Source organism: Scheffersomyces coipomensis (genome assembly GCF_036884675.1).
Source record: "Scheffersomyces coipomensis strain NRRL Y-17651 chromosome Unknown DFJ63scaffold_4, whole genome shotgun sequence".
NCBI classification, from domain to species: domain Eukaryota; kingdom Fungi; phylum Ascomycota; class Pichiomycetes; order Serinales; family Debaryomycetaceae; genus Scheffersomyces; species Scheffersomyces coipomensis.
The window spans coordinates 1,516,015-1,530,677 of NW_027042895.1; the positions used below are offsets into that span (position 1 = coordinate 1,516,015).

Consider the following 14,663-nt stretch of genomic DNA (forward strand, 5'->3'; position numbering starts at 1 on the left):
CTCCGGAATCAGTAGCAACATATCCGTTACTATCAGTGGAGGTAAACGTAGTGGTGTATGTAGTGAGTGGTGTATGTAGTGGCTGGATCACTCGAGGTTGGGAATAATGAAGTACTGGTATTAATCACATCATCAGAACCAACACTTAATACAACGACTCCTGAATCAGTAGCAACATATCCGTTACTATCAGTGGAGGTAAACGTAGTGGTGTATGTAGTGGCTGGATCACTCGAGGTTGGGAATAATGAAGTACTGGTATTAATCACATCATCGGAACCAACACTTAATACAACGACTCCTGAATCAGTAGCAACATATCCGTTACTATCAGTGGAGGTAAACGTAGTGGAGTATGTAGTGGCTGGATCACTCGAGGTTGGGAATAATGAAGTTGAAGTAACAATAGAATCATCTGCACCAACACTTAATACAACGACTCCTGAATCAGTAGCAACATATGCATTACTATCAGTAGAGGTGAAAGTAGTGGTGTATGTAGTGGCTGGATCACTTGAGGTTGGGAATAATGAAGTTGAAGTAACAATAGAATCATCTGCACTAACACTTAATACAACGACTCCTGAATCAGTAGCTACATATCCGTTCCTATCAGTGGAGGTGAAAGTAGTGGTGTATGTAGTGGCTGGATCACTCGAGGTTGGGAATAATGAAGTTGAAGTAACAATAGAATCATCTGCACCAACACTTAATACAACGACTCCTGAATCAGTAGCAACATATCCATTACTATCAGTGGAGGTGAAAGTAGTGGTGTATGTAGTGGCTGGATCACTTGAGGTTGGGAATAATGAAGTACTGGTATTAATCACATCATCGGAACCAACACTTAATACAACGACTCCTGAATCAGTAGCAACATATCCATTACTATCAGTGGAGGTGAAAGTAGTGGTGTATGTAGTGGCTGGATCACTCGAGGTTGGGAATAATGATGTGGATATAATTGTAGTATCAGTTTTTGCTGTAATCACAACAATTCCTGAGTCTGTTGCAACGAATCCATTAGAATCTGTAGTGATGAATGTGGTGATATATGTGGTATCTGGATCAATTGAAGTAGGAAATAATGAAGTGGAGTTAATAGTTGTTGATGGTTCTACGCTTACTACGACAATGCCTGAATCAGTAGCAATAAAACCATTGGAATCAGTAGTTCTGAATGTGGTAGTGTATGTAGTATCGGGGTTTGAACAATACGCGCTAAGTATGATTGTTGAGTTGTAAAAATTGCCAGAAGCGTCTGTTGTAACAATAACTTCTTCAATGTCAGTACAAGTTTCTCCGTTTGAAGTCGTAGCTATGGTTGTTGTATAGTCAGAACCATTGATACCTGGTATAGCAGGTAACAGAGGACATAAGGCACATTTCGAAGGTTGTACAGCAGCTGCTGCAGGTACAGTCAAAGTATATGTGACGGCATTCAAAAGATTAAGAATGCCAGCATCCCAATCCGTTGTAATTTTAAACCCACTACTCAGATATCCGGTACCTATATTGAAAACGACACTACCTGTGGGGGTACCGTAAAGCGTTAATAGTCCAGTTGTTGCGCTATATGTATATGAATTGGTTAGAGGGGGTATTCCTACTAGTAAAGGAGTAGTTATAGCAAGCATATTTCCACCACCAAAACCAGAAACTTGAAGTGTACCACGCAGTCCAAGAAGATTAACTGCTACCACTATACTTGATGCACTATCGGCCATATAAAATACTTGATTGGCATAGGTACTAGTTGAACTCGATAAGTAAACGGTAGAATTTGATTGCATGGTAACACAACCAGTACCAAGTAAATTTCCTGATTGACTAAGAAGTTCATTAAATAAACAAATTTGACCATTATTGGTTGTAGGTGATCCCAGAATTCCTAAAGTTGCCTGTCCACCATCATTTTGAGGTTGGTAAAATACCATTAGACCATTATTTGTGACAGTAGAACTACTTATGGCAAAAGTACCGAACCCAAGAGCACCACTTGATGCCATATACATTTCCCCATTATTTAGGATCAGCAGGGATGTAATAGTATAAGAACTTGTAAGAATAGATTCAATAGAATTGAATGAAATGGTACCATTATTAACAAACGTTCCACCTCCAATACCGACATCTAATCCAATTAAATTAGATGTACTACTGATATATAATCCACCTCCACTCCCCACATTTAAATTACCATTAACGGTTGTTAATGCATTGTTGATGATAGACCAGTAAACATTAGGATCGATATCGACGTCTCCACCGTTAAGACTTAGAGTACCATAGGTGACTGTATCTTGAGATATTGTTTGGGATAATATAAGGTTTATTTGTAGGAATAATCCTATTAATAGTATGAATATACCTTTCATTCCTGTTATTTAACAATTGAATACGACAGAAGGAATGGTAGGTTAGAATGCAAGTTATTGATTTAAAGGGTTTATATTGACTGCAATCAATTTCTAATTACAATTAATCAGGATTCTAGTTTCTTTTTATGAAATCATCATTTATTTTGATATACATAAAAAGACGACCAGAAACCGAGCTAATATTTTTTAAGCAGGTATTATTGAATAGAATAAAAATAATATTAAAGAACATGATATGGAATAGAGCTTGAACGTATATATATTCTTATGTACTATTAAGGGTAGTAATAGCTGCAGGATTCGATTTGCCTAGCAAGCCCCCCACCCCATAAATGCGAAATAAGAATGAAAAGAAAAAAAGTTCAATTTGGTCTGATTTATTTTTTAAAGAATCCCAAGCGCCTTTGCTTGATAATTTTTAATTTTTTACGTCAGTATAATCTTATTGTTTCGTTTCTTTTTTTATTTTATGTCTAACTTAATTTTATATTATTTTTTTAATAAAGATTACAGAAAGAAGAAGAAGAAGAAGAGAAGGAGGAGGAGGAGGAGAAGGAGGGAATAAGCTTTTAATTTTTCTTAGTTTCTAATTCGCTTTGATTAGGACATTTATCATAATCTTTAAATTTATATAGCACGGCAATTATATAGATAGTTTCAGCCAATATGTGACTTTTGGTTATTATGTATATTATTAAAGATGGTAAGGTATCTGCTTGCTTTATGTATGCTCTAATTTCCATAATGATTTACCTATAAACATATTAATGACCAGTTTTTTTTTTCTTACCATGTTAATGGTATATTAGTTGCCCCATGTTGCTGTATCATATCCTAGTTTGAGCTCTGGGTTGGACTATAAAATTAGTAATTTTAAAGATTTACAATAGGCTTCAAACCTATTTAAAATAATTGGTTTGATGCCTCAAATTTTAATTTCTTTTGGAATTCTATTATACAGAAATATTATTTGGGGTTACCATTTCCTCTTCTTTGCCTAATTAGGCATTTCCAAATGGGTGAAGCAGCGCATAAGGGATCTAAGTGAGATTTTGTGTGTACAAATGCGACTCAAAAGTTTCAAAATATTTTTTGAACAAGGTATACCTGACAATAGAACCGAATTTTACGTATGTATATATTTGATTTATTTTTTGAAAAGGGATGCTTTCTATGCCTGAAACAATATCGAAAATTTATTATTACCGAAATCTCTGCTCATGTTTGGGTCAACCCTTTCATTTATGGTACCCCCATTCCCATCGTAAGTAAGCATTTATTTAACTATAATTTGAAATTGCATATCGTTTTGTAACCAATTTTTTTTACATTCCCAATACATTCAATCACGTTGCATTATCTATCTATCTACCTGTCATACTGTAATGTAAAGCGATTACTAATTAATTATACGTTGTTGATTTCTTTTTTTTTACCTTTCCTCATCCCCTATTTAGTTCTTGTAGAATCGTCTAAAACGGTCCTATATAGCTACATATGTTTAAGATATGAGTCAATTGAATAATACGATCGTAACACAGGCCATTATCGTATTTGGTTTTGGCGCATATGTAACCAACCCATCAAAATCTAAAATAAAAACCAAGAAAAAAAAAAAGGAAACAAAGCAATGTTAAAAAATATAAAAGCCTAAAAATAAGAGTCTAATAATAAAATATAATGTTAAGTATAATAATTGAGTTGATGAGCTCTACTGAAATGAAAAATATGTCTAGAAAAATTACACAGTACAGATTCAGAGGATATATAAGATCGATACATGAGTCTTATCAGACACATTCTTTTAATTCAACTTAACTTATCTATTATTATCTATGTAGATCCAGACTACATAACTTGATAATCTGTAAAGATAAAATAATCCCTTTTAAACTTACGACATACTTGGAATTGAAAAAGATGCAATGCAAGCTTGTGTACAACATAAAAAAATAGCAATTTATAAAATGTAAAAAGTGCTGTAACCTCCTGTACTTGCTTAGCATTGCTTTGCTGTGCTTCGAGCAGCTCAAAAAAAGTCTAATCGCACTGCATATAATCACTATTGTGGTTGAAAACTATTTCTATCGATCCCTACCAACGAAAGACCCCTATGATTAACTAGACTGAAGAGGTGAATAACATCATATTACTTAGAACACCTAAAATTATGAATAATAGTAGAAGAACTTCATAAAGAATTCAAATAGCACTGAATAATATATCATTGAATCCATTACAATCATTCAATCTGAAATTTCAAAGCTCTCCGTAAATTCAACCGATCAATAAATTTTACGAAGTAAACAATGAAATGAAATTCACAAGACAGGCATATCTCTCAAGTCAACAAGACAACCCCAAATTAAACTTTACTTTCAAGTTACAAGCTTACAGAAATTTTAAAAGCGATACAAACATATTCTTTTATATTAAGATAAAAGATACAGAAGTTAAACTAAAGAATTGAAAAAGTGTGAAAATATTAATATGAAAATTAATAGAAGTAAAAATGACAGAAAATATATAATGAAACAATAATGAAAATGATAATTTAAAAAACCCTGAATAATAAAATAACCATCAATGTAAATCAAGAAGAAGGAGAAGAATAAAATCTCGACTATTCAATAAGAAACAAGCAGTATAAAAAATAAGAACTGAAAATGAACAATAAATATAACAACATGAAATTCAATTCAATATGTCAATAATAGTAAAACCGAAAACAAAACAATTTTCTATCAAACAAATCAGTTCTCTTAAACGAAAACTAAGGTCATCAAGATACTAATGATTGGAACAGTTAACATGAATCTGTTGATCAGTTTTCCTGATGCTGAACCTTCAAATGCTGGAGGAACAGAACTTGGAACAGATTGAGCAGATGTAGTAGCAGCTTGAGAAGCAACTGTAGTAGCAGTACCAGCTGGAGCAGCTGGAGCTGGAGCAGTAATGGTACCGACTGGAGCAGCTGGAGCTGCAGCAGTGGCAGTACCAGCAGGAGCACCAGGTGCGGCTGGGGTACTAGCAGGTGCTGCAGCAGTTTCAGTAGTAGTACCAGCTGGAACAGCAGGAGTAGCAGGGGCTGGTGCAATTTCAGTAGTAGCTGGAGCAACTGTTGGGGTAGCAGTTTCAACTCCAATAATAGATGTAGTGGTGTACAATTCACCTTCGGAACTTGAAACAATCACAGCAGCAGTTTCAGTACATGGAACTCCAACAGTATCAGTCGTAACAATAGTAGTGTAAACAGTTTGACCACCGAATAATGAAGTTGTAGTGTAAAGACTACCTTCAGAGTTCGTGGTAACAATAACTTCTCCTGACTCAGTTGCAACTTGTCCATTTGGAAGAGTGGTAACAAAAGTAGTACCATATTCACTACATGGTTCAGTAACAGTTACAGTAACACCAGAAGTGACAATAACAAGAGCAGTACCAGTAGTACTTTCACCAGCAGAATTAGTAGTGGTGAAAGTACTGGAACTACCACTTACTGATTCAGCGGCACAACTATGGTTATCACTATAAGTAGCAGTAATATCATATCCACCAGGGGATCCAATAACATCTAAGAACACTCTATAACCAGCTGGAACATTGGCATAATTGACAACGATTTGATTACCACTACAACTTCCTAAACTGATAGATCCAAGACTTTGAGCGGACTTTGGAAGATACCAATCATTAAGATCATTGGTGATTTTAGCTTCCCAGGTATCACAATCAAGAGTACCTTCATTAATAGTTAAAGTAAGTTGTCCGAAACCATATGAAGTTGGACAATTTCCACCAAGGAGGTAGTATGCATTGGCATTGGACCATTCCAAAGCTCTAACAGCAAAAACAATTTCTGATGGATCTTGTGGAGATGGAGAACCAGCAACAAAAGTAACATCTTGAGTAAGAGATCTACCATCTCCAGTAGTGAAGGTAACACTTTGAGTACCAGCAGTTAAACTATTAGCAGCAGCAATATCAGTAGCACTTGAAGAACCACCAACATTGAAAATAAGTGGGATTTCAATAGTACCAGTAACTAATGAAGTAGCAACTTCTAAAATAGTACATTGTAATGATGAACTGTCTTCGTATAATGAACCTGGATCAGAAATACATTCAGCATAATTAACACCATCGGCAGTAAGGTAAATAGAATTGACAGTATCACGCTTAGTGTTACCATAGTTAGGGTTGTAAACACCAAAGGTATCTGGTAAAGTCAAAGAAAATGGAAAGCCTAAAGTATGATCAATAGTAATTTGCCAAGCAACTGTAGCAGTCCATAATGGGGATAATGGAATAGCTATTGGGATTGATCCAGTTTGACTCCAGTCAATAGAATCAACAGCAGTAAAAATAAAGCTTGGTGCAGGCGATGCTGCTGATGATGATGAACTTGGACTGGTAGAAGCCGGCGCTGAAGAAGCAGGAGCTGACGAAATTGGAGCTGAAGAAATTGGAGCAGACGAAGTCGGAGCTGATGAAGCAGACGAAGTTGGAGCTGAAGAAGTTGGGAATAAGGAAGTAGTGGTGTATAAACTACCTGCAGAATTGGTTGTAACTTCGACAACACCAGACTCAGTCTCTGGAGAACCATTTGGTCCAATTGTAGTAAATGTTGTTGTATACTCGGTATCTGGATTGGATGAACTCGAACTGTTGAAATAATTCACTGATGAGAAAGAGACAGAATTAGAAGAAGAAATTCTTAAATCAATAGTCGAAGTACTACTAGATGATACTGGAGACGTTGGGAACAACGAAGTGCTAGTGATTGTACCAGATGGACCAGCACTAACAATAACAACTCCTGAATCAGTAGCGACTGATCCATCGGCATTTGTAGTAGTGAAAGTAGTATCATATGAGGTATCTGGGTCGGTGGAAGTTGGGAATAATGAAGTAGAAGTAACAGTTCCAGAAGGACCACTGCTAACAATAACAACTCCTGAGTCAGTGGCAACAAATCCATTAGAATCAGTCGTAGTGAAGGTGGTACTATACTCACTTTCTGTTGGGAATAAAGAAGTACTAGTAACAGTACCAGATGGACCAGCACTAACAATAACAACTCCTGAATCAGTAGCGACTGATCCATCGGCATTTGTAGTAGTGAAAGTAGTATCATATGAGGTATCTGGGTCGGTGGAAGTTGGGAATAATGAAGTAGAAGTAACAGTTCCAGAAGGACCACTGCTAACAATAACAACTCCTGAGTCAGTGGCAACAAATCCATTAGAATCAGTCGTAGTGAAGGTGGTACTATATTCACTTTCTGTTGGAAATAATGAAGTCGAAGTAACAGTAGTGTCACTAGCAGCACTAACGACAACAACACCAGAATCAGTGGCAACTGATCCATCAGAATTTGTAGTAGTGAAAGTGGTGGTGTAAGTGGTATCTGGATCACTTGAAGTTGGGAATAATGAAGTTGAAGTAACAAAACCAGATGATCCACTGCTAACCACAACAACACCAGAATCAGTAGCAACAAATCCATCAGATTCAGTGGTGGTGAAAGTGGTACTGTAAGTAGTATCAGTATCAATTGGAGTTGGGAATAATGAAGTCGAAGTAACAGTGTTGTCACTAGCAGCACTAACGACAACAACACCTGAATCAGTGGCAACTGATCCATCGGAATTTGTAGTAGTGAAAGTGGTGGTGTAAGTGGTATCTGGATCACTTGAAGTTGGGAATAATGAAGTCGAAGTAACAGTAGTGTCACTAGCAGCACTAACGACAACAACACCTGAATCAGTGGCAACATATCCATCAGAATTTGTAGTAGTGAAAGTGGTGGTGTAAGTGGTATCTGGATCACTTGAAGTTGGGAATAATGAAGTTGAAGTAACAAAACCAGATGATCCACTGCTAACCACAACAACACCAGAATCAGTAGCGACAAATCCATCAGATTCAGTGGTGGTGAAAGTGGTACTGTAAGTAGTATCTGTATCAATTGGAGTTGGGAATAATGAAGTCGAAGTAACAGTAGTGTCACTAGCAGCACTAACGACAACAACACCTGAATCAGTGGCAACTGATCCATCAGAATTTGTAGTAGTGAAAGTGGTGGTGTAAGTGGTATCTGGATCACTTGAAGTTGGGAATAATGAAGTTGAAGTAACAAAACCAGATGATCCACTGCTAACCACAACAACACCAGAATCAGTAGCAACTGATCCATCGGAATTTGTAGTAGTGAAAGTGGTACTGTAAGTAGTATCAGTATCAATTGGAGTTGGGAATAATGAAGTCGAAGTAACAGTAGTGTCACTAGCAGCACTAACAACAACAACACCGGAATCAGTGGCAACTGATCCATCGGAATTTGTAGTAGTGAAAGTGGTGGTGTAAGTGGTATCTGGATCACTTGAAGTTGGGAATAATGAGGTACTAGTCACAGTTCCAGAAGAACCAGCACTGACAACAACAACACCGGAATCAGTAGCGACAAATCCATCAGATTCAGTGGTGGTGAAAGTGGTACTGTAAGTAGTATCAGTATCAATTGGAGTTGGGAATAATGAAGTCGAAGTAACAGTAGTGTCACTAGCAGCACTAACAACAACAACACCAGAATCAGTGGCAACTGATCCATCAGAATTTGTAGTAGTGAAAGTGGTGGTGTAAGTGGTATCTGGATCACTTGAAGTTGGGAATAATGAGGTACTAGTCACAGTTCCAGAAGAACCAGCACTGACAACAACAACACCGGAATCAGTAGCGACATATCCATTACTATCAGTTGTAGTATAAGTGGTGGTATAAGTAGTGTCTGGATCACTCGAAGTTGGGAATAATGAAGTAGAACTTTCTGTGGTGTCACTTCCAGCACTAACAACAATAACACCAGAATCTGTAGCAACATATCCATTACTATCAGTAGTAGTATAAGTGGTGGTATAAGTAGTATCTGGATCACTTGAAGTTGGGAATAAAGATGTACTAGTTTCAGTACCTGATGAACCAGCACTTACAACAATGACACCAGAGTCGGTAGCAACGAACCCATTACTTTCAGTGGTGGTGAAGGTAGTGGTGTAAGTGGTATCTGGGTCGCTCGAAGTAGGGAATAATGATGTAGAACTTTCAGTAGTGTCACTTCCAGCGCTAATGATCACAACACCGGAATCAGTGGCAACATAACCGTTTGAGTCGGTTGTAGTGAAAGTAGTGCTGTAAGTAGTATCTGGATCACTTGAAGTTGGGAATAATGAAGTACTCGTTTCAGTTCCTGAGGAATCAACACTAATAACAACTACACCAGAATCAGTGGCAACATATCCATTACTATCAGTTGTAGTATAAGTGGTGGTGTAAGTAGTATCTGGATCACTTGAAGTTGGGAATAATGAAGTACTGGTTTCAGTTCCTGAGGAACCAGCACTGATAACAACAACACCAGAATCAGTAGCAACATAACCGTTTGGGTCAGTTGTAGTGAAAGTAGTGCTGTAAGTGGTATCTGGATCACTTGAAGTAGGGAATAATGAAGTACTAGTTTCAGTTCCTGAGGAATCAACACTAATAACAACTACACCAGAATCAGTAGCAACATATCCATTACTATCAGTTGTAGTATAAGTGGTGGTATATGTAGTGTCTGGATCACTTGAAGTAGGGAATAATGAAGTACTAGTTTCAGTTCCTGATGAATCAACACTAATAACAACAACACCAGAATCTGTAGCAACATATCCATTACTATCAGTTGTAGTATAAGTGGTGGTATATGTAGTGTCTGGATCACTTGAAGTAGGGAATAATGAAGTACTAGTTTCAGTTCCTGATGAATCAACACTAATAACAACAACACCAGAATCTGTAGCAACATATCCATTACTATCAGTTGTAGTATAAGTGGTGGTATATGTAGTGTCTGGATCACTTGAAGTAGGGAATAATGAAGTACTAGTTTCAGTTCCTGAGGAATCAACACTGATAACAACAACACCAGAATCAGTAGCAACGTATCCATTTGAATCAGTGGTAGTGTAGGTAGTGGTATAAGTAGTATCTGGATCACTCGAGGTTGGGAATAATGAAGTACTGGTTTCAGTTCCTGCGGAACCAGCACTGATAACAACAACACCAGAATCAGTGGCAACATAACCGTTTGAGTCAGTCGTAGTGAAAGTAGTGCTGTAAGTAGTATCTGGATCACTTGAAGTAGGGAATAATGAAGTACTAGTTTCAGTTCCTGAGGAATCAACACTAATAACAACTACACCAGAATCAGTGGCAACATATCCATTACTATCAGTTGTAGTATAAGTGGTGGTATATGTAGTGTCTGGATCACTTGAAGTAGGGAATAATGAAGTACTAGTTTCAGTTCCTGAGGAATCAACACTGATAACAACAACACCAGAATCTGTAGCAACATATCCATTACTATCAGTTGTAGTATAAGTGGTGGTATATGTAGTGTCTGGATCACTTGAAGTAGGGAATAATGAAGTACTAGTTTCAGTTCCTGATGAATCAACACTAATAACAACAACACCAGAATCAGTAGCAACATATCCATTTGAATCAGTGGTAGTGTAGGTAGTGGTATATGTAGTGTCTGGGTCACTGGAAGTTGGGAATAATGATGTTGAAGTGTAAATTTCACTTGAATCAGAGTAACCAGTTACGACAACAATTCCAGAGTCAGTAGCAATATAACCGTTGGAATCAGTGGTGGTATAAGTGGTGGTATAAGAAGTAAATGGATCACTTGTAGTTGGGAATAATGAAGTTGATGTATAAATGGCACCATCTGAATAGCCAGTAACAACAACTATACCTGAATCAGTTGCGATAAATCCATCTGACTCAGTGGTGGTAAATGTGGTGGTGAATGAAGTGAATGGATCACTTGGGGTTGGGAAAAATGATGAGGAGGTATATACTATACCATTACTATCTGTAGTGACTTCAACTACAGCACTATCAGTTTCAATAAATCCATCCGATTCAGTTGTGTCAAAAGTTGTGGTGAAAATAGTGTCGGGGTTTGAACAGTAATCAGCGAGCGTAATAGTTGAAGTAATAAAATCACCTGCAGTATCGGTTGTAATAATAATTTCTTCGATATCGGTACAAGACGCGGTACCAGACGTAGTAGTGACAGTAGTAGTATACTCAGTACCATTAATACCTGGAATGGCTGGAAGTACTGGACATACGGCACAAGTAGCTGGTTGTGCAGGGGATGGAACATCGCCGTTATAAACAACAGCATTAGGAATAAGGGCAGGAATCACGGCTTGTGAACTAGCATCATAATCAAAAACAGTTTCAAAATTGTCACTCACATAACCAAGACCGATATCAAAATTAACAGTACCAGAAGCCGAGTAAAGAGACAATATACCTGTAGTAGCATCATAAGAAAATGGCACGGTATTAAGAATAGTACTTGTGATATATAATGATACGGATAAGGCAAGCATATTTCCATTACCATATCCATAAACATTTATCGTGGGACGAGTATCGAGGAGATTTGCGGAAACAATAATACTTGAACCACTGTCAGCCATATAAAAGATTTGATCAGTATATGTTGTTATGTCAACACTCAAATACACGGTGGAATTAGCTTGCATAGTAATGCAACCAGTACCGTCTATATCGGTTTGTTGATTAACTAATTCATTATACAAACAAATTTGACCGTCATTTGTAATAGGAAATAAAGGACTACCTAACACAGCAATACCACCATTATTTGAAGTTTCATAAAGTACTAACAAACCGTTATTTTCAAGATTAGCGGTATCAAGACTTACAACATTACCACCAATGGCACCATTGGTACCAAGATACATATCACCGTTGTTTATAATTTGAGCAGAAGTGATATCAAAATTACTTGGAAGCAATGAGTCAACCGAGTTAAAAGCAAAGGTACCATTGTTAACAATATTCCCTGTAAGGGTGACAGTTAAACCGAATAATTGGGATAAACTTGAAATATAGAATCCACCACCAGTTCCAACATTAACGTTACCAGCAATAGATGTATCTTGATTATTGATAACAGACAACCACACGTCTGGATTAATATCTAAATCACCGATAACAACAGCAATGGTACCATAATAGACAGTGTCTTGAGAAATAACTGTATCAGCTAAAGCAATGCTTAACTGTAGGATTATACCTAAAAGTAAAGAAACACCTTTCATTTTCCTTTAAAAAAAATATCTATGAGATAAGTAATTAGGAAGAGGGTATCAATTAAGTTGATGAAAGGAATATTCAATGCTTTGATTTATGAATATAAAAAAATAGTCGAAACAAGTTGTTAATTCCCATCACAGTTATCGAGGATTGCAAGTTATATTTATATAGTTAAATAATTCAACTGCCGAGATAGAGTTTTATTTTTTAAGCACGAGGCATCATAAAGAATATGAATAAGATGCAATTGAAGTGGGTTCCATTAAGGGTGATGATTGAATGTTAATAATAAGAGATTAACTGTGTAAACCCCAACTATCGCAAATTAATATCCTCTCTCTTTTTAGCAGCTCTAAAATTTATTTTGTCCCATTTTTTCATCTCAGTTTATTTTTAACTTTTTTTATTTTTTAACTTTATTTTTTAAATTTTGAACATTTCTTTTTCCTATTTCATTTGGGATTATTTTGTGATCGTTTTTGGAAGGGGACTAGATTTTATTTTTCGTTTTGATCGATTTTATATGTGGCTGCAGTTCCTAATACTACTGCAGAACTACTAGTAATGGTAATAATATTTCCATTTGTTTGTAAAAAATTATCTGTAGAGATGAGGGTGAGAATATGTATGAATGTATGGGGGCGGAACAGGCATTAAGATAGTCAAGTAGATGTCTATCTTACAGAATGCCAAGATAATGCATGTTTTCATTCAACTACAGTATTAATGCTGTTGAATAGTAGCGCATTATCACAAAAGGTTACTAATTTCAAATTGTTCATTGCTTTTGAATCATGTGAATAACACAAATACATAATTAACTTTTGACATAAAAGATGATTATCGAAGAAAGTCAATGGTTTGTCCTGATATATTTCAAATTTGTTATGACAATCATTGATCTCCCCTTACAAATTGATTCATAAATAGCTTCGTTGACTGAAACAACAAGTAAAGAAAAGGAGGCGACCGGTGACTGGATGGGGGGAATAGAGGTAAGATTGTATTATAATTAGCTAATACATTGTTTGAATTTCTTTTTGATCATTTCTTTTTAACTATTATTATTATCAGTATGTTAATTATCAAATCTAAATCGAGTTACCCTTTTTTAGTCCATTTTTGGCATGCTGTGCACGATCATTGAACATTATTTTTTAATGAGTGCAAAAAAATAAAAAAATTAAAAAAAAAATTAAAAAGACTACAATAGAGCGTAAAGTACGAGATACCTGCAAAAATGCAAACTGAGCAACAATGAGTGGGAAATTATTACCGTCTCAGTTTCATTATATTTTTTGAAAGATTTCGTTTATAGTCATATTTTTTTCTTTGTTCTTATATATTTATGCGGTGAAAGTTGACTTCCACGAGTTTTTGCTTCGTATACATGTCTATTGTTCTCTTATTTTAATACCACAACCCTTGATTCTAAATCACTCCCTCTCCGCAGAATGTACCAATGACTTGATGTGAAATTGGACTCAATTTTGTAACTCATTTTCAATTTTCAATTTTCTATTTGCTTCTAAAAGAGAACAAATCTCAGTTTCTTAAATTATCTCAACTAATGATTTTTTGGTTCCTTACTATGTATGCAGTGGTACTCCTTCTCTATCTTCTTTTGCTCATCTTTCTACAATTAACCTAGTTATAAACCCACCTTAATAAATAAAAAAAGGAGTACATTAATATGAGTCGATCCTGATTTCTCAAATAATAAGATGAATATCAACAAGCTTCAAAAGAAAATATCACCATTTGAGCAACAAAGAGGTATGTTAAAAATGTAACCCCTAAAAATAATTTAAAATTTATAATTTTCCTATCCCTGCAGTTTCTCTGTATTTCATGAATTTAAGATCTACAAATTTTGACATCCGCCACATGCTCGTTTCCTCTATATATCCGACCTAGACTCTGTAGTAGTTTCCTATCAAATAATTAAAACTGATCCTCCATTCATCCCTCCTCCTATCAGCTTTTATTTCATGTAATTCCAATAATACATATAACGCTGATCATTGTTGTACTTCTCTTAGTTCCCATTGTTTGCTTACGCTATGCTATGCATTTTTATGTTAGATTTCT

General features: G+C 36.0%; 1 protein-coding gene across 1 annotated transcript; it reads right to left on the reverse strand. All coding sequences in view use genetic code 12, as the record gives it.

Annotated features, from left to right (window-relative positions):
• Window positions 1–5,146: 5,146 nt before the first annotated feature.
• DFJ63DRAFT_313770 (Hyphally regulated cell wall protein N-terminal-domain-containing protein) lies at window positions 5,147–12,577 on the reverse strand (the record flags this gene model as incomplete). The annotated part of the gene is made up of 2 exons (XM_064906228.1): window positions 5,147–5,364; window positions 5,395–12,577. The coding sequence occupies 2 exons, from the start codon at window positions 12,575–12,577 to the stop codon at window positions 5,147–5,149; spliced, it is 7,401 nt and encodes a 2,466-aa protein (XP_064761988.1).
• Between the last annotated feature and the right edge of the window lie 2,086 nt (window positions 12,578–14,663).